The 20,596-nt window shown below is 43.9% G+C and overlaps 1 protein-coding gene across 1 annotated transcript in view; it reads right to left on the bottom strand.

Moving 5' to 3' along the window:
• Nucleotides 1-688: 688 nt before the first annotated feature.
• Nucleotides 689-20,596, bottom strand: part of VDR (vitamin D receptor) — a 178,894-nt gene continuing 158,986 nt past the window's right edge. The window contains 5 exon segments of the mRNA XM_033939458.1: nucleotides 689-2,290; nucleotides 2,292-2,396; nucleotides 2,398-2,424; nucleotides 2,426-2,472; nucleotides 15,041-15,157. Of these exon segments, the coding sequence (XP_033795349.1) occupies nucleotides 2,207-2,290; nucleotides 2,292-2,396; nucleotides 2,398-2,424; nucleotides 2,426-2,472; nucleotides 15,041-15,157 (380 nt within the window). The 3' untranslated portion in view covers nucleotides 689-2,206.

Below are 20,596 nucleotides of genomic sequence, written 5' to 3' on the forward strand. Positions count from 1 at the left end.
TGGGGCTGTTGGGGGAGAGAGAGAAAGAAAGACCGAGGTATTTCCAGTCACACAGCTTCATCATGGGAGTCACCAAACACATCTGCTTAATAAGGCATTGACCAAAATGGTCCAAAAGATAACGGTAAACATAGCAGCAGGTTTCTTTAATCAAGGCGGAGGCATCATTGAGGAAACATACTCAGCCACAGAACTTCTAAATCACATTCTGAAAGGTTTGCGCTTGCAGATCACAACTGATTTTTAGAAGAAAGGAGTACAAGCCGCCAGTATTGGAATGTTTTTTCAAGGCACAATTTTAAAGCAGCACTTCTAGCAAAGGGTTGGAATTTTTTTTTTTTTTAGATAACAGTTGAGAGTTAAAATAAATACAATCATTAAACTTCTCCCTTTGTTTTATTTTGACTAATTTTTAAAGTTCCTGAGGAGATATTAGCGTTTAAAAGGTTCTCAAACTCTTCCTTGTAGGCCTCTTCTATGTTCTAAGGCTATATGCAGTACAAACTGCTGGAGATGTATGAGGGGGCCGCTGAAAAGTTCTCGGTCCAGCCAATAAAGTTGGGGCAGTCTCTATTGAGAGCTATACACTTAGTCCAGTGATTTTCTACTTTTTTGGTTCCATTGGAAAAATATGAAATGAAAAGAAGTGGAAAATCACTGGACTAAGTCTATAGCCCTCAACGGAGACTGCCCCAGCTTTGTTGGTTGGGCTGAGAACTTTTCAGCAGCCCCTTGTAAATTAGTAGAGAAAGGGAGTCCTCAACATACATTTCAGGCTAACATAATACTTAATTACAAAATACAAAGAGCATTTAATTTACCAATACTCAAGCTGTAGCTCGGAAGCTAGATGCAGCTCTTGAAGGCTCCTAGATGTGGCTGCTTTAAACAATAGAATTCTTAAAGCATCACAGAATTAGCTAAAATATTTACAGAAGGTAGTGAATGGACAGGGCTGTCCTAGAGTCATCTTGGAGATGCTCAACAAAAGGCAATGTAGTTTGCAATTGCATACACTGAATTCAGGTTGCTAAGTGCATTTCATAATAACACTAGACACTTCACTGCTTTGTCACTGTATGCAACAACCAACAGGTTGACCAGGACATGCTGATAAAATCCTGGTTTTAACTCCACTGCAGGCATGGAGCTGGAATTATCATTTCCCCCAGGAAAATTAGGAATTGCAAGCCCATGGGAGTAGAGCCAAAAGTGGCTCAGCTTGGCAGGAGTCAACTGGAAAGCTCAGCAGGTGGATGCTAACACACAGTGTCAGATCTTCAAGGCCAACCTGCAGTGGTCCTGGCTTTATTCATTTATTGGATTAACCACTTTTTCCATGAAGAGATTAACCCAAAGAGGTTTACAATACATTGAAAAGTAATCAGGCTTTCAGGTATTTTTCCTGTCACAGGAAGCGGGCTAGGATTGAGCTTGCAAACTCGGGGTGCTGAGGTGCCAGCTCTAACCACTAGGCCACACTCCCCTCCCCATTGCCCCCCATTGTATCCAAACCCCGCCAGTGCAGAGATGCTATGGAGCAAGACCACTGAGTCAAGCTGACCTGCATGAAATGGAACAGATCCTAGGTAGTGTGGGACAGATTTATCATTTTCGCAGCAGCGTAAAAGGCGCTCCTGCTATAACAATGAACATACCCCACGGCAAATCTGCAGTGCTCTTTCTTTCTTTCTTTTTTTTTTTTTTTGGCAACAGAGTAAACTTGTGATACATCTGCCTCTTAGTATTCAGGGTTGTTAGATGCCTTCAGGTTGAACTGGTTCTGGTTTTTCTTCACTTGATGTTATCCCCAAGAGCATCAGACAACAGCTGCCACAACAGAGAGGTGGCACCAATACTGACTCTTCACAGGGCAAGTCTTCTAAATATTATTCTGGCATTTTTTTTTCCTGACCTGTAAAAAAGACAACACAAGAACACAAATGGCACCCAGACCTGTGGATCCACATTGACTCCATGGGTGTGGGCAAAAACCAAAGACCTATGAAAACAATCCTAAGATGTTTTATTGGGGGGGGGGGGGGGGGTAACTGAGGGGTAGCAGCTTCACTTCATTGTACACATTTAAAGGAGGGAGGAGAGGGATGGTGTGCTGAATCAGCCAACATTGTACACAATGCTGAGTGATGACTGGCATGCCCACTCCTCCCTGTGGAGGATGAGAAGAGATCTCTGCAGGCTGTGGTCAGGAAATCTCGTTGCCGAAAATCTCAAGGATGAGGGGTGTGAGCTTCATACTGTGCTCTGGCTGGAAGGACAAACAGCGGTTACTGTTTGGAATGCTCCTCGCTGAGGCTGCGCAGGTCTGCCAGCTTCTGGATCATCTTGGGATAAATGCAGGTGGTTGCCAGAGAGGGTGGGTGCTTGCACATGATTGTATGTCTGGAGTGTGTCTGACAGGCGGGTCCTGGATTGCTTCCACCAAACTTGTGTCCTGCACCCCTGCACGATCTGGAAAAAAAACCAACAACGTGAATAAGACAATCTTTTCACCACAGCTAAGTACTATTAACATGTACACAGCCTCTGCGATTCCTCTGCCCTATGTCTGTCTATCTGTGTCCTTTCTGCATCAGATTGAGTGAAACTACATAAAATTCATTTTTATTTTTGCACATCAGTGTTAATTGTTACATTATGTTAATCAGGTTTTCTATTCTGCCTTTACCTATTCAGTTCAAGATCAGTTTGATATGGACATTCAAAAGAGTTTCTAGTACAGGTAGAATACTGTAGATCAGTACAGTTACTAATACAATTAGGTCATAGTTACAAATAAATAGTTACACGTTCAAGTAGGTCATCGTTGGCTCATCATTTATGTCCCAGGAGTTGCACAAACAGTCTAGAAATTGGCTTTTTACAATTGTCATTTCATTTACTTAAAGAGTAGTCTCCCTGTCACTTAATTAAAGCTCATTGGCTGCTGTTCAGGCCAGAATTTATTTCATAGCTTGTGTTACCATTTTCAAGATATTACATGTTATAGCTCCTCAATGTATGCTTTCATTTATTATTTTTCCATACCTGTGATAATGTTATAAGGTTGAAAGATTTTCTGGCTTTGCATTTACCATTCATTTAAAGGATGTCAGGCTTAAAAAAAAATTTCAAGTCTTCTTTTTTCTTTACGGCAACAAAAATGTTAGAATAACTTACTGGTGGAATTTAGATAATTTAATAGAACTTTTTGAACTAAAAAAACAAACAACACAAACTTGTTATTTGAAAGATTATTTGCTTCAGTAAAGGTCAGGTTATAACCAATTATTTTATGGGCCTATACATTATGAAAGGTCAGATTTGTATTTTTACTACTACTGCTGCTACTACTTACTTCTATAGCGCTAATAGACTTACGCTATAAATAGTAAATGACGGTCCATCCAGTCTGCCCAACCTGATTCAATTTAAATTTAAATTTTTTTTCTTCTTCTTAGCTATTTCTGGGCAAGAATCCAAAGCTCTGCCCGATACTGTGCTTAGGTTCTACCTACTGAAGTCTCCGTCAAAGCTCACTCCAACCCATCTACACCCTCCCAGCCATTGAAGCCCTCCAGCCATCCTCAATCAAAAGGCCCTATACAGACCACTACCGTGCAAGCCTGCCCAGTACTGGCCTTAGTTCAATATTTACTATATTTTCTGTACATCAAAAAATAGAAGAGACAGTCCCTGCTCAAAGAGCTGACAATCTAGTCAAGACAGACAACCTGGACAAGAAGGAACACCAGAAATCAAGCAGCACAATATTTTCCCAGGTATTCCAGATTTCTTCTTATGTGATCAGGACAAAACTTACACGAAATTACCGAATAAAAGCATTGTATTAGACTACATTAGATAGCACCTTTTGCTACCCTAGCCCTGCAATTAAGTCTTTCTCCATATCATTATGCTGATGACATACAGCTGCTTTTTTATTATATTAAGACAACTCCATTCAATAAGGTCTGTTTTTAATCTTAATCATTGTCAAATGATAGCTTGGGTTATAATTTTGTTCCATCTAGATTACTGTAATTCATTGTCATAGTGGATTACTCTAAACATCATTTTAAATTACAATTACTTCAAAACACTTCAGCTAAATTGAGCTTCAGACCTCGTAATTTACAATAGGGTTATCCAAGTGTACTGGTTGCCTATTTAAGCGCATATCAAGTTCAGAACAGCTTGTATGGTACTTAAGATTCTAAATGGTATGTATTCTGTATTGCTTACATAACTTATAATTTATCCAGCAATCAGACATTCCTCACGGTTTCATTTGCTTATTCTGAGCTACCTGTTCATTAAACATTCCTGTTTTTAAACAAATTTTAGATACTGCTTTATTTTTAAATCAAGTAAAATCTGGAATGAACTTCCTTTACAGATTAAGACTCAATCGTCACATTTTTTTAGTTCTGTAAATATCTGAAAACTTATTTATTTCAGAGATATAGAATATATTTATTTGGGGAGTTTTTCTGTATTTTGTAAATCTCTAACATTATGTGTTAACCTCGTTTTTGTAAGCTACCTTGAATTTGATTTTGGATATAGGCTAGACTGGAATAGAAGAGAGGTAAGAAGGATGTGAAAGGTGCAACTAATGGATGGAAAAAAGCATTGAAAGCTCTAGGCAACTCCCAGATTTACCTCTTTGCCACCCAAACTCTACCTAACATGCACTCTGAAATTTGGCAGCTAAAATTTAATGCTACGAAATGCAAGGTCATGCATTTTGGGCTGAAAAAAACCCAAAGACTGGAGTGAAGAACTTTTGTGCATGACAGAAGAGGGGACATGGGTGTGATTGCATGTGATGATCTTAAGGTGGCCAAACAGATTGAAAGCTAGACGGCGAAGCTAGAGAGACGCTAGGGTGTATAGGAAGAGGTATGGCCAGTAGGAAAAGGAAGTATTGATGCCCCTGTATTAAGACCTCATTTAGAATATTGTGTACAATTCTGGAGGCCACACTTTCAAAAGATATAAAAAGGATGGTGTCGGTCCAGAGGAAGGCTACAAAATGGTGGATAGTCTTCATCATAAGGTGTATAGGGATAGACTTAAATATCTCAATCTGTATACTTTGGAGGAAAGGTGGGAGAGGGGAGATATGATAGCGACGTTTAAATACCTACATGATGTAACTGTGCATGAGTCAGTCTCTTTCCATTTGAAAGGAAGACTCTGGAATGAGAAGGCAAAGGATGAAGTTAAGAGGTGATAGGCTCCGGAGTAATCTAAGGAAATTACTTTTTTACAGAAAGGGTGGTAGATGTGTGGAACGTCTTTCTGGAGGAGGTGGTGGAGACAGAGACTGTGTCTGATTTCAAGAAGCCTAGGATAGGCATGTGGGATCTCTTAGAGAGAGAAGAGATAATGGTTACTGCGGATGGGCAGACTGGATGGGCACATTTGGTCTTTTATCTGCCAACATGTTTCCTAAGTTTCTATCATATACGAAAACAATAATGAATGTGCGAGTCAAATAAGAATAAGGCGACTTGAATAATTCTGTATCACAGGATAAAATGGCAGGAAGGATATGATGAACATTATTTAAGTTAAGTATTTATGGCTTGTTGATTGCCTGATCGATCAGTTAACGAATGGTTTTAATTGCAATGAAAAATATAAAAGGAGGTCTTTTAGACCAATGAAGGAAAAGGAATCGCAATAAGCACATCAGAATGTTGCTACTGACATTAAGCAACCAATATACAGTAGATTGAGCTGTTGATGCTAGAGGTCTTTTCATCCTATGATAAAGAATTATTCAGATCACCATATTCTTACTGGACTCATGCATTCATTGTTGTTTTTGCATGTGCAAGTGAGTAGTTTGTGATTTTTTTTTGCATTCCAGTTTTTGTTCTTTGGATGCTTTATCACCATTCTAGACCTTAATATAGCCTCCTCTCCCTTTTTTCTGCACCGCCATGGATAACACTGATATCTATCTCATCACACTGACAATAAACCTTGGCATTTTTTTTTAACATGTTACTTCCTGTTAACATTTCCAAATTTTGCCCCATCCTCTTCAAACAGATCAAAAGAACCCTGCACCCACTTCCCTTGTCACCTTTCACCTTAGACTACTGTAATTGAATCCTAGTAGGACTCTGATCGAATCAACTCTAGCCACATCTGTTTAAATCTTCCACTTTTACACACAACAATGGAACCCTTCTACTCAAACTCACTCTACTGGGTCCGGATTCGCTCCCCTATTCAATTTTGACTTCTTGTGCTCAGGTGCAAGTGTTTTACCTTGGAAACTCCCATTCACCTAGGACAAGCAGGATGAGTCAGCCACATATGGGTGTTGTCCCAACAGCTCCCAATTTACGGATAAGTCTCCAATAGCCTCAGAGAGATTTTTTTTTTTTTTCTGAGCACGTGCAATGCCCGGGCCCCACTGGGCATGCCGCGAGCCATACCCATTTTCTCCTGCTTCCCCTAATCCCCAGTCTTTAGTTTCCGCCCGTTCCCATCGGTCGGATTTTCTACCGCTCTCCATTACAACTTTCTACTCATCACCTTGAAGATGCCTGAATCATCTAAAGAAATGACTGGGATGCAGGAGAAGGATGAATGCACTGGATCCTCATGAATTGTGCACCCACTGATTGGATCCGGCGCACGAGGGTTTCCATGTTGCTTGCATTGTGTGCCATGTCTCCACGTGCATGCAAGCTAAGGAAGAGGGCACTGAGAGACTTCATGAAGAGAAGTGAGGCCTGAGAATCTTCCTCCAGCCGCCATCCTCATCGGAATGCAGCAGTGAAGGATCCACAAGCTACAGCGGAAAGGAGCCTCCTGGATGCCCTGGCTCAGCTAATCCCCCCGCCTGCACTCGGCCTGGCAGAGAAATCTCTCCCGGAGTCCCTGCATGCTGCCGCATACAGCCAGCCCCTGCAGGGCAGCCGATAGGGGTCTCGCCAGACTGAGAGATCTCTCCCGGAAGTCCCTGCATGCTGCCGCGTTAAAGCCAGCCTCCTGCAGACAGCAGATCGGGGTTTTCACCCTCCAGGACTGAGAGATCTCCCCTGGGAGCCCCGGATGCTGCTGCGTAATAGCCAGCCTCTGCAGACAGCAGATTGGGGTTTTCGTCCCTCAGAATGAGAGATCTCCCCGGAGTCCCTGCATGCTGCCGCGTACAGCAGCTCTGCAGACAGCAATCGGGGTTCCCCCTCCGCCCCACAATGGTAACGTCCTATCTGCTTGTTTTTTGGGAAAACCTCTGATAATCTTTTGCAGCCCGAGGGCTCTGCCCCCACCATCCTCCCCAATCTGAACTTAAGGAGAAAGAAACTCCCATTCTCTCGGGGGACCTGCAGACCTCTCCCACTGGCACGATGACATGCTGCCCCATGTATTGTAAGGGAGTGGGTGTCCCTCCTCCCCTGCAATCTCCCCACATTCTGAAAAAAAATAAATTATAAATAAATAAATAAAACTCGATGCTTCTTTCCCTCTTAGGGTCCTGAAGAGTCTGCAGTTCAGACCTCTCCCCCTTCCCCCCCCTCATGTCGGGAAGAGGAGTCTGCCTTTCCATTATCCCTTGAGCTCAGGACTGGGCAGGTCTCAGCAACCAGCCATGATGGAAACCGCTGGCAACCCAATTGCAACACAGGTTTTTCCTTCCTCCCTGACAGCAGGGGCAGTCCGGGGAACCTCTTCACAAGGAATGGTGCTGATGTCATCAGTGATGCGGCATGGTCAGACCACGCCTCCCAAGGTGGGGGTTTGAAACTCCTCATCCTAAAGGAGCTGTTCACTGCCCTTTTCCACAGCTCACAGCCAGCAGGAGGGACTCTGCTACTATTTATGATTTCTATAGCACTGAAAGGCATATGCAAGCGCTGTACAGTTTAATATACAATAGTTAGTACAGCAGGAGAAGCCCATACAGGAGGCATCATCACTCCTCTTTCTCTGCCTCCAGGCATAGTGGGAAACGCAGCCAGGAGCACTGGCACAGATGAAGGGGTGCAACCTGCCCCCTCTCTGCAGGCTCTCCCCCCCCTCTCATGAAGGACAGAGAAGGTAAGCAGAGTACATGGAGCCACTCACAGTCAAGGGGAGAGCAACACATGAAAATGCAAACCACAGGGGTGGGGCCAGCAGCAACAGTTAATCATCCTGCTGACCCAACTCCTCTCTCAGCGGGCAAGACACCCCCAATACCCTAAATAACAACCCCCCCCCCAAACGAGGAGGACTCACCCCAAGTTCTCCAGAAACTCACAACCTTTCTCAAGCTCCACGTGAGTGGACCACCAGTACCAAGACAGAGTACTACAATGCCTGTACTACCAGTACCCAAGACAGAGTACTACCATGCCCAGAATTACTTCGGCAGGCAGTGGCGATTCCAGTCCACAAGAACCTCCTGACTGCGAGACGAGATTTGGCAGGACTCCCTGTTCAGGGCAACCAACATCAAGGAGACTGGGACTGAAGTACCAGATCTTTCCGGCCAGGGGATTTGACAACCCGCAGCAGCCATATATGGATCATTGCGGTAGCCTTGGCGCTTAAGAGAAAACAGGGCAGCACGACCCCCCCTCCAACGCCCCGTCAGGAAGGACCTGAAAAACCCTGGACTCCACGGGGAAAAAGACCTTCGAGGGCACAATTGCTGAGCGCACGAATTGCTGTGCTCCAGTTCCATGATGCGGCTTTATCAGGAGGCCATTGAGAGAAAATAAATAAATAAAATAAAACGGGACTCCAGCTCACCACCGAGCCAGTCCACACTGGCAGCAGTCTGTGCCCCAGCGCTCGCAACAGTAACATAACTGCTACGCAAACAAGCACCGCCCGAGGGGTAGGGCATCCAAGGTCAGCCCTCTCCCCAAAACAAAAACAGAACCTTGACCACCCTCCGGCCCAGTAGGATCACATTGTCTGCGAAGGCTTGGCCCAGGATCACCATCGACCAGTGGGCCCTCAGCATCATCAAGCAGGGATTCTGAATTTCATCTCACTCCCGCCCCCCAGTAGTGGGCGGGGCACCCTCCATCTGACAACCCAATTTTCCTGCAGCAAGGAGAGGACCTGCTTCTGCAGAATCAATAGAGGTGGTGTCGAACAGAGGAGATCACCCAAGGGGTTTTTACTCCAGGAACCCCCGTGTCCCCATGAGACAAGGACAACGCTCGATCCTGGATCTCTGCAAGCTCAACAGGTGCATACACAACGATTTCCAGATGCACTCTCTGGGTACAGTCTTGGCCCTGTTACAGCCCGAGTATTGGCTAGTATCCCTAGACTTACATGATGACATACACTCACGTGCCCATGCACCCAGCCACAGGAGGCATCGTACGCTTCTAAAGCCAGACAGACACCTCCAGTACAAGGTCCTACCCCCTTGGACTCTCAATGGCTCCAAGAGTATTCACAAAGTGCGTGGCAGTGGCACATCCTCGCCTTCAAGGGGTGTGCATCCTATCTTATCATCGACAGCTGGCAGCCCCGACAACCACCATCACCCTCCTCCAAGAACTGAGGTTCCTCATCAATTACCCACCCAGGGGATATCGTTCATCGGGACAGTCATCGACCACAACAGACCAAGGCTGCCTACTGGACTACCAGATCAAACGCCATGACTTCCCTGGCCTAGTGCATCCCCGGCCAGCAGCTCATCGTCAGCATGCCCCCTCCTGTGTCTCGGCTGCGGTCTTTGTTGTCCAGCATCACCAGACTACACATTAAGATCCTGAAAGGCACCTCAGACGTCACTGGGACCAGTATACCAACCTCTGACCACCCAGATACCCATTCGCCAGTCCATACACAAGACGCTTCACTGGTGAACGCCCGAGATAACTTAGCGAAAGGGAAACCAGACCACCACCTCACCAGCTGGTGGCCACCATGGATGCCTCCAAACATGGGAGGGGACACAACCTTCTCCATCTTCGCACAGGGGACATATGGTCGGCCCAGCATCCTACACTCCATATCTACCTACTGAGCTCAGGGCCATAGGGAATGCCCTCGAAACCTTCAAACAATGGGTTGACAGGCAGGGCAGTCCTCACTCCAAACAGAAAAACCAGGTGGCCATGTACTACATCAACAAGCAGGGAGGGACAGGGCCAGCCTCGCTATGCAAGGAAGCTTGCTGCATGTGAGTTCACCAACATCCAGTCAATCGCCCCACCAGGGAAACTATACCTCACATGGGGAGCAGAACAACCTGCAGAAAGCCTCAGCCGTCAGCTGTATTCCCTATGAGTGGTGTCTCACCCAGCGGCGACGAAGAAGATACTTCAACACCTGGGACACACCAAGCATCGACCTGCTTGCAAACCGAACTGAACTCAAAATACTCGTCCTTCTGCTCAAAGAGATCAACCCATCGCCGTCTCAGCCCCGACGGTCTGTCTGTGAGTTGGAACCACGGACTCTTAAATGCCTACCTGCCATACCCTAAGTCCTGCAGAAGATCCTTCAGGACAGAGCAAAGGTGATCAATGATTGCCCTGTTACGGGGCCCCAGCAACCATGGTTCCAGTTCCGGCAAGGGATAGCGGTTCACATCCACCTCTCCCCTCCCGATCAGTGCAGTTCTCATAACACAACACGGGAGCCTCCATCACGACCTGCGTTCCTTAGCCCTGACTGCACGGATGATGAAGGATGAACCTACCACAAGACATTGAAGCACATTCTTAATGGCAGCCAGAAGAGCCTTCCAACCAGAAAATGCTAAGGGTTGAATGGAAAAAGTTCCGCTACCGGTGCACAGACATGCAGGCGAGAACCCCTACAACTGCCCCATACCGGACATCCTGCAGTACATACTGAGCTTATCTCAGTGGGACCTAAAACCCACTTCCAACAAGGTCCACCTAAGTGCCATCGCGGCATACCACACTGGCCTAGACAACAAACCAGTGTCGAGGCATCCAGTAATCATAAAATTTCATGAAGTGACTGTCCAATCTGCACCCACCGGTCAGACCACCACCGCCCGGATGGGACCTCAACTTGGTGCTGCATCAGCTCACCTCGACCCCTTCAAACCTTTGGGGGAGGCAGATCCCCGTATTCCTGGCTGGGAAAACCCTGACCTCCATCGCATTCGGCCAGTATGTATCGGTGAGATCCAGGCCCTGGTCCATCACCCCCCGACACACTCCTCCATGAGAACAGGGTGGTACCCAGAACCCACCCCGATTCTTGCCAAAGGTGGCTTCAGCGTGCCTCCCGGCACTCTACATCCCCCCACAGAGAGGCACACAGCCACCTCAGCGACACCTCCTGGTCTGTGTGCGGGCCCTGACTATGCAATAGACCAGACAAGCCTCAATTGTTCGTCTCCTACGACAAAAACAGACCAGGACTGCCGGCCACCAAATGCAGGCTCTCGCGCTGGATATCCAAGTGCATCCCCTTCACCTATAGAAGAGCGCAGCGTCAACCGCAGGTGGGAGCCCACGCCCACCAGCGCAGGGCCATAACCACCACAACGGCTCATCTGCACCACACACCAATAGGGGACATCTGCGATGCAACCACTTGGTCCTCCATGCACACTTTCACCAAGCACTACTGCCTCGACATAGCATTCCACGCTCCAAATGCATTCGGCCGAGCAGTCTTGGAAGTGGTTCTTCCCTCCCGGGAGGGACAGCAACCACTAGCACAGACTTGACAAACACTGATCAAGTAGGGTGTTATAAATATCGACAAACACTGATCAAATAGGATGTTATAGATATTGATTAAGTAGGTTTTCCAGCACTACCTGTCTAGACTGAATGTTGAATATGCAAGTATTGTCACATGCAAGTACGATTTGTCACTGTTGACCAGTTGGTTTCTCACTGTTCATTGTTTGTTATTGACCAGTTTCACTGTTCTGTGAGTATTATTGCTCAGTTAACACAGCGCTTTATCAAAAACCTTGTTTCCACAACTTCACCTGCTTCACCTGATTACCCTGCCCGGCTCGGCCTCCACAGCCAGGCGAGGGACCCATATGTGGCTGACTCATCCTGCTTGTCCTAGGAAAAAGTGTAGTTACTTACCTGTAACGTAAGTTCTCCGTGGACAGCAGGATAGTCAGCCACACAACCCACCCGCCTCCCCTTACGGCCGACCCGCCCACAGCTAGGAGCATTCTGGGGATTAGGGGGAAGCAGGGGGAAATGGGTAGGGCTCGGGCATACCCAGTGGGGGCCCGGGCACTGCACATGCTCAGAAAAAAAAAAAAAATCTTTCTCAGCTATTGGAGAGCTTATCCGCAAATTGGGAGTTGTTGGGGACAACACCCATATGTGGCTGACTATCCTGCTGTCCATGGAGAACTTACGTTACAGGTAAGTAACTACACTTTACCTATTATCTCTCATTTCACACTAGAGAGTTGCACGGGGACAGAAATCCCACCCATCCCCACCCGTCCCATCCAGGATCCTATCCGTCCCCACCCGTCCCCACCAGGATTCTCTCCGTCCCCACCCAAGGAATTACCTCCATTACCACCCGTCCTCTTAAAAAGCAGCAATTCCACAGTTTCTTTTGTGTTTCCGCTGCTGTTTTCCTTGTGGAATCTCTTTGTTGTTTTCTGTTCAGGTAATTAACTTATATACCCCTTCTTTTACTAAAGCTGACGTGTCCATTATATTATATGGACGAACCCTGCTTCCAAAGCCTTCTATCCCCGTTGGAGACCCGTTGGCTAGAGGGGGGTCCCCGTGGGTTAGGGGGAATTCCCGCAGGATTCCCGCAATCCCCGTTCGCGTGCAACCTCTATTTTCACACTCCACCTCAAGAATTCCAGTCGTCAGGTAAGAAGCTACTATCTGTTCCATTCTCCTTCACTGCCAATCTGACTTCCCGCCTTCCACCTTGCCAATTGCCAAGTATGACCTTTGTGAATCAGTGTGACTGGCTCTTCCTCTGCCACATTCAAATCCAGTCTCAAATCCCACCTTTTTGTCATTGCTTTCAATTCCTAACCTTGTCTCTTCCATCATTCCCTGGTGCTGTTCATGTGTCTTGACCAGATGGAAGATTCCACAGGTTGAATGATGCCTCCTGTTTATATACAGCAACAGTAGAGTCTACTGCCTTCCATAACTATTTGATCAATTTTTCCTTATGGTAGAGCAGGGGTAGGGAACTCTAGTCCTCGAGTGCCGTATTCCAGTCGGGTTTTCAGGATTTCCCCAATGAATATGCAAGAAATGTATTTGCATGCACTACTTTCAATGCATATTCATTGGGGAAATCCTGAAAACCCGACTGGAATATGGTTCTCGAGGACCGGAGTTCCCTACCTGTAGTAGAGTATAAATTCCTATTTCATATTCTATTACAGATGTCCACTACAACCTAATCATCTGTTACTGGCTGGTGGGGAAGAAGAAAGAGAAGAAATGCTGGACTAAAACATAAACAGGATGACGTAAATTCAAAAGGCCATTACTAAAATGGTTGGTGGTCTTTATGTTAAAATGTATAGGTACAGACTTAAAGATCTCAATATGTATACTTTGGAAGAAATAGAAAGGAGGAAAAAAACCTCATGCAGGAATATACCACAGGGAATACAGAATGAGGTAAAGAAAGGACTTCCAGACAACATTGAACTCAAATAACCAAGTCTTTATTCGCAAGGAGAATAAATAAGAAAGACTCGACACAGCCGTGTTTCAGCAACAGAGCTCATGTCAGGAGTCAATGAAAATCTTATCAATAATTCTTAAGCGAACATAAAGAGCATCATGAGCAGTCTATAATAGGTCAAATGATCTGAAATGGAATCCAAAAAGATCAATGATAGACACTGAACTTTTTGGACTCCGTTTCAGATCAATTGACCTGTTATAGACTGTTCTTGCTACACTTTTGTTTGCTTAGGAATTGCTCCTGTTGCCAAAACACAGCTGTGTCAAGTCTTCCTTATTTATTCTCCTTGTGAACAAAGACTTGGTAGTTATTTAAGTTCACCTTTGTTTGGAGGTCCTCTCTGTACCTCACTGCTATGTTTACTTTGGAAGAAAGGCAGAAGAGGGGAAATGAGATAGAGACATTTACCATAAATGAACAGGAGGCAAGCCTCTTCCAATTGAACGGAAGCTCTGGAATGAGAGGGCACAGGATGAAAGTGAAAGGGGACCGACTCAGAAGTAACCTGACAAAATACTTCTTCATAGAAAGAGTAGAGGATTTATAGAATGGCGTCCTGGTGAAGGTGGTGATGAGGACTTTCTGAATTCAAGAAAGCATGGGAGAAAACTTAAATTCTACACTTTTTTCCATCCTTCAACTTCCAAAAGAAACAATTTTCAGTTTCCCCTACCTTTTGTACTTTCCTTAAATGTTTTCCTTTTCTATATAAATTGTATTTCTTCCCTAATTACCTTTCGATCCACGTTAGTTAAGTTCGACTCATCTCACGTTAGTTAAGCTATTTGTTTTTAAATGCTGTTTTAAAATGCTCATGTTATAATTTGTATTTTTATGGGTGTTATTAACTTTAATCCCCTTTAAATCCTACCTGTAACTCACTTAGAAGCTCTGATAAGCGATGGAATCAAATGTTAATAAAATCTTGAAACTCGAAACATAGGATGTCTAAGGGAGAGGAAGGGATTGTAGATGGTATGGATGGGTAGAATGGATAAGCCAAACTGCTTTAGCCTGTGGTTGATACTCAATTCTCTGAGTTTTAAAGTAGCATCCCCTCAAGTGCAGACTAGTACAGCATAGGAGGAGAATTCTGCATTATGAGGCTGTGCAGAATTCCCTCAGGAATATAAAATATACAGTTAGAGTACACACACACAGTTAAACCCTGCTTTGGAGCCGGTGTAAATGTGAACGTTGGCATTAGCATGTCCTTGGAGCTGCATGTAGAGTCTTTTATATGAAGCATTTATACAAGAGGCACTTTTTGATGTATTTACATAGGTGTCCTGCTATAAGATCAGATCCCACACTGGGGAGTAGTTTTCTAGGTTACTAGCAGGTGGATATTTAAAGTATCCCTTACCAGGTGACACAATACAAATTGCCATCAAAAGGACATGTTCTTCTTCATGCAGGTCGAGTTTCTTCAGACTGATCTGAAATTTAACCAGTGGTTCAAGTAGCTCCATGTTGTGACCAGCTAAGAGAAAGAATGACCATAAATCAGCAATTTCATTATTTTTAAACATCCTCAATCAATAACATGTGTTTACTGTGCTGTCTTATAACAGCCACTTTAAGTTATACTGCTTTTCAGTTTGCTCTGATTCTGTTTACACTGAGGTTGATCCTGAAAACTATTTAACCAGGCTCCTGCTGACTAGTCCTATGGAAGATATTCAGCAGCAGTTAACAGGAGAGTGCCTCTGAATATCTGGTTTGGCTGCTGTGGCAATCTCTGGTTTATTTATTTATTTTAACTTATATCCCGCCCTCCCAGAAAGCTCAGGGTGGGTTACAAGTTAACATGCATAGATGCAAATACACAGTGGAGGAACAAAACGTCAAACAGGACAGATTGCAAAGTATCATACAAGTTTAAGCAAACAATGGAGGGACATGGAGGGATTATTAGATGAACTGTGGATGCCAGGATGAAATCAGAACGAACTTGGAAGTTACCCAGGCAACCGCTGATATTTACAATAGTGATCATATTCTGGACATTTATCATCCAGCATCTGGACAACTTCTGATGGTCAGAAAAGACCTAGATATTCAGTGCCAGATTAGGCTCAAAACTAAATATCTTGGTCAAATTTCACCTGCAGGTGTCAGTGTCTTAAAAATCACTGACTACCCCTGGCTGTATATTGGGCTCACTATATTTAGGTGTTATAATTCATCTTGGAGAAGAGAGCTCAGGTGTGATATAACAGAAATCTATAAAATACTGAGTGGAGTGGAAAGGGTAGATGTGAATCGCTTTTCACTCTTTCCAAAAATACTAGGACTAGGGAGCATGTGAAGAAGCTACTAAGTAGTAGATTTAAAGCCGGAGAAAATATTTCTTCACGCAATGTGTAATTAAACTCTGGAATTCATTACCAGAGAATGTGGTGAAATCAGTTAGCTTAGTGGGGTTAAAAAAAAGGCTTGGATAATTTCCGAAAAGAAAGTCCATAGGCCATTATTGAGATGTCTTGGAAAAATCCGCTGCTTATTCCTGGGATAAACAGCATAAAATCTGTTTTACTACTTGGGTTCTTTTTAGTGTGATCTTAAAGCATTTCTTGCTTCATCTTCTATTTATCTATATTGGTGTCTTTCTTCAAGTATTCCAGGCAAGGAGTATCTCAGGCAACCAATAATCTAGCTAAGTACTTGGGACCTGGGTTAGCCACTATTGGAAACAGGATACTGGGCTTGATGGACCTTTGGTTTGTCCCAGTATGGCAATTATTATGTTCTTATGTACTTCTACCTTCATATTTTCTCAGGAAATTAGATCAACATCATGACAGATGTGCAACCTTTCACCTAGATAGTGACATGTAGTAATGGGAATAACAGTAGCAGGATGTGTGTGTGTGTGGGGGGGGGGGGGCATAACCCAATATGCATGAGACACCCCTTGCCTGGGATACCTGAAGAAAAACACCAATATAGATAAATAGAAGATGAAGTGAGAAATGCTTTAAGATCACAGTAAAAAGAATATTGGTTGGTTAGCATTACTGGCAAGCTGTTACTTAAAGTTTTAAAATAGATGTTTGTCCCAGCTGCTGCTTACTGTAGACTGGGTAATGAAAGGGTCCCAATGACAGAATAGAAATACCATGTTTACTGACCTAAGTCCCAAATCCTAGAACAGGAATCAAATCACTAACACATTGTTATAAAATGTTCCATGCATTGAAATAGATGATGATCTCAAAAAAGTCTACATGTAACCCCCTAAATTTCCGAGAGGAGTTAAACTAATTGTGTGTGATTAACTAAACAATTATAGATTTGCTAATGTTAGGGAAAATTACTAATGAAGTAAGACTGACAAGAAATCATAAGACCAATGAATCAAATATGGTCCTAGTGGCAAAATGCAGTTATATGCAATTTATCATTGGATCTTAATGAAGTAGTTGTATTGCAATTGGAAGATATACTAATTTACATATGAATAATAATAAATGAAATGATGCCATAAAGTTAATAAAATGGCTTGAAGTAGTAGATTTAAAACAAACCGGAGAAAATATGGCTTGGTGAGAGATGCTTGTGTGCATATTGTCTAATTGAGCAGGCCCCAGTTGTTCTCCCATAAGGGCCTTTATGTTTTTAAACTTCAATTTGTGTCTTATTATTATTCCTTGGCCTCCCTCAGAGATGGAAGAAAGGGCTGAGTAGGAAATCTGTCCCTGCAGTTATTCATAGCAAACAGTAGCTAAGAGAATGCTGGAAATTTCTGCCAGTAGATTTTCCATTTTTGGAGCCAGAACTCTGAACACCCTACAACTCAGACTCATCAATCTGCCTCTTCAGAGCCTTTAAAAGGACTTGCTTCTTATTCAGAAATTCAGCAGAAATACTCTGAGAGCTCAACAGTTTTAAGACTCAAACTTGTAATTTTATTTCTTCATCATCCAATAGGTTGTACATTCAATGCTTATTACTTATTCAATAAAGTTTTGGAAGTTGGTGTCCACCTTAAATGTGGATGCTGAATGATGTGCCAAATTATTATTCAATCAAAAACTTTCACCAACCAGAAGAAAGGAAAATGGACAAATTACAACATCTAAATTCATAGAAGTGAATTTTCAAAGGAAGTTATCTGGGTAGGAAAGGCTCCTACCTAGGTAACTCCTTACTGAATGGATTCCACCCAAATTTTCAGTAGCATATACCTGGACAGTTCAGACTGCCATGGCACTATTCAGAGTGCTGGAGCAGTCTGGGGGCAGAGTCAGAAGTTATCCAGGCACCAAAGATATTTGGCAAAGGTACATGGATAGCTACCCAGTTAACTTGGGACAGAGAAAAGACTGTCCTAAGTTCACCAGATAATTATCCTGGTACTGCCTCTGAATATCAGCAACACCTGAGTAATTCCTGGTGCCCTCAACCTGAATATTCTATACTGGTATCTGATAGTGGCTGGCACTGAATAGCCAAGTCCGGCAGCAGTGGCATGTAGTCAAGGTCTTCGGAGCCTTCAGCAAATTCCCAACCCTGCCATGCTTTCCTTTGTTTTTTTGCTTAATGCAGTTTGATTAGTTGAGCAGGTTGCCTGCTCAGCCAGTCAAACTGCATCAGCAAAAAGTAAACAACACAAAAAAGCACACCCAGCCCCTTGAAGACCCTGATGACACTATTCTGAATTTGATTGAACAGGCTGCCCGCTCAACCAATCAAATTCCATTAAGCAAAAAAAAGCATGCCCTCAGGAGATTCTCTACCTTTTCTGAATCCTCTTAAGGATTCATTATTAATAGCACAGACAGCTGAAAAACAGATCTCCATCATATCATTAAAGAGCAGGTTTATATTAAGTGTCTGTGATTGTCACTTGCTCTCAGTGTTTATTTAGCATCAGCGTTTTACAGAAACTGTTCTTAGGCAAAAGACACCTAATGATGTTGCTGATCAAATTAGTTTTCTGTTATTTGAACAGATTTTGATAAAGAAATCTTTGTGGAGTTGAGATATATAGATATATACACCATAAGCATAAAATAATACCTTAGTTAGCACATGCACACTACGATTGAAACTCCGTGCCTCCATGTCACATTAAAACACATGCAGTACAATAGAACCGCCGAGCAGTGAAGCGTCTCAGCGCACGATATGCTGTCGGTATTCCAGAGCGAATGGGAACTGATTTCATTGGCCAGGGTCCAATCCACATTTCAGAGGCAAAAGGGGTCAAATAGGGGAAGGGAACTGGGGGCTGAAAAAAAGGGGTAGGTGATAGAAGGGGGCTGGGGTTGGTATTGTAAAAAGGGAACATGTTAGAGAAAGGAGCTGGGAGCTGACAATGAGGATGTGTAAGAAAAGGGAGCTGGGAGCAGAAAAGGGATATGTGTGAGAAGGAGGCTGCAAAAGGGACAGGTGATAAAAAGAGGCTGGGCTGGAGGCTGAAAGGGAAAAGATGGGAGAAAGGGCTGGGGAGTTAAAAAGCAGCTTGGAGATGGGGCTGGAAAAAGGGGACATGTGAGGGAAGGAGGCTTTAAAGGGGGGTTCTTGGGAAAAGAGGCCTGGTGTAGGAGGCTGTTAAAAGAAAACAGATCGGAGAAGAGGGCTGGAGCTTAGGACTGCAAAAGGTGAGTTGTGAGAGAAGGGGGTCTAGGTCTGGATTTGGAGGCTGAAAAGGAAGACAGGTGTGATAAGGAGACTGGGGCTAGAACTGAGGGCTGGAAGAGCAGGTATGAGAAGGGGGTTAGGGTTGGGAGCTATAAAAAGGGAATGTGTGAGAGAAGGGAGCTGGGGATGAAAAAAGGGGGAGGTGGGAGAAGGGGGCTACAAAAGGGGACATGTGAGAGAAAAGGACTGGGACTGAAGTTGGGGGCTAAAACTGGGGCATGTGAGAGAAAGGGGCTGAAGATAGGAGCTGGAAGAATAAGTGAAGATGCAGAAGCAAAGGTTGATGGGGAAAGGGGGAATGGAGAGGGAGTTCTATGGAGGTGAAGGACAGAGAAAGGGGCCAGATTTTTAAGTTGGTGAAAAAAGGTGGAAATAGGGAAGGCAAAAGGGGAAATGGGAGCCTGAATATGGGGGTAAGACATAAGAAGAAGAGCCATACTGGATCAGACTAATCTATTCTAGCACCCGTTAATGTAACAGGCTTAAACACTAGTAAACATATATTCTGAAAATACATTTCACATTTCTTAACAGGAATTATGTTAAAGAATGAATCCTTTTTCAGCATTTATCAGCCTAATGAAAGTGATAAACTTCTCAGAGAAGAGAAAAAGCAGTCTGGGTCTCAGGTTAAACATTAACTCACTTTATGTATGTCACTGAGCTGCCTGTGTGCGTATTTTTTTTTATGTGTGTACTTATCAGAAGATATATTTTGAAGGACCCTTATTTAAAATGGTCTCCTGTAAAAGATGGATCTATAAAAAGAAACAAAGAGAGAGTTTAATGGAGAGGGAGAGGGACAGAAAAGGTTGAGATGATTCAAGGCATTTATTATTTTTTCTTTTTCTGGACACTGATTCATTCCTGCCTAAAATAGATGAAAACTCGAAGAGGCAGGTAGCAATATCTCCCGCCCCTCTCTTCTCCCCTAATGTGGGGTTTCCATCCTTTCACCCTTTAGCACACTGCCATTCTTTTCATGAATTTCATGGAAGTTTTGTAAATATTTTTTTTCTTTTTCTTTTTTATAATCAGACATCTTCTAATAAGAATTCTATCATAGAACTGAGGAGCACTTAAAGAGTTGAAAAGCAGCAGTAATATCCAGACAGGCAAAAGATTTACGCAATCGAAAAACTCTGGAGAACTCTCACAAAAGTTTAGAAAGCAGTAGCCCCCAACCCCAAAGTAGAATGAGGAAGGGGAGGTTGCAGGATTCCCACATTGCCTTCTCTTTGGCTCCCTGTCTCAGGTGGTAATGCTTGGTGCC

The sequence above is a fragment of the Geotrypetes seraphini genome, chromosome 3 (genome assembly GCF_902459505.1).
Source record: "Geotrypetes seraphini chromosome 3, aGeoSer1.1, whole genome shotgun sequence".
Classification (NCBI taxonomy): domain Eukaryota; kingdom Metazoa; phylum Chordata; class Amphibia; order Gymnophiona; family Dermophiidae; genus Geotrypetes; species Geotrypetes seraphini.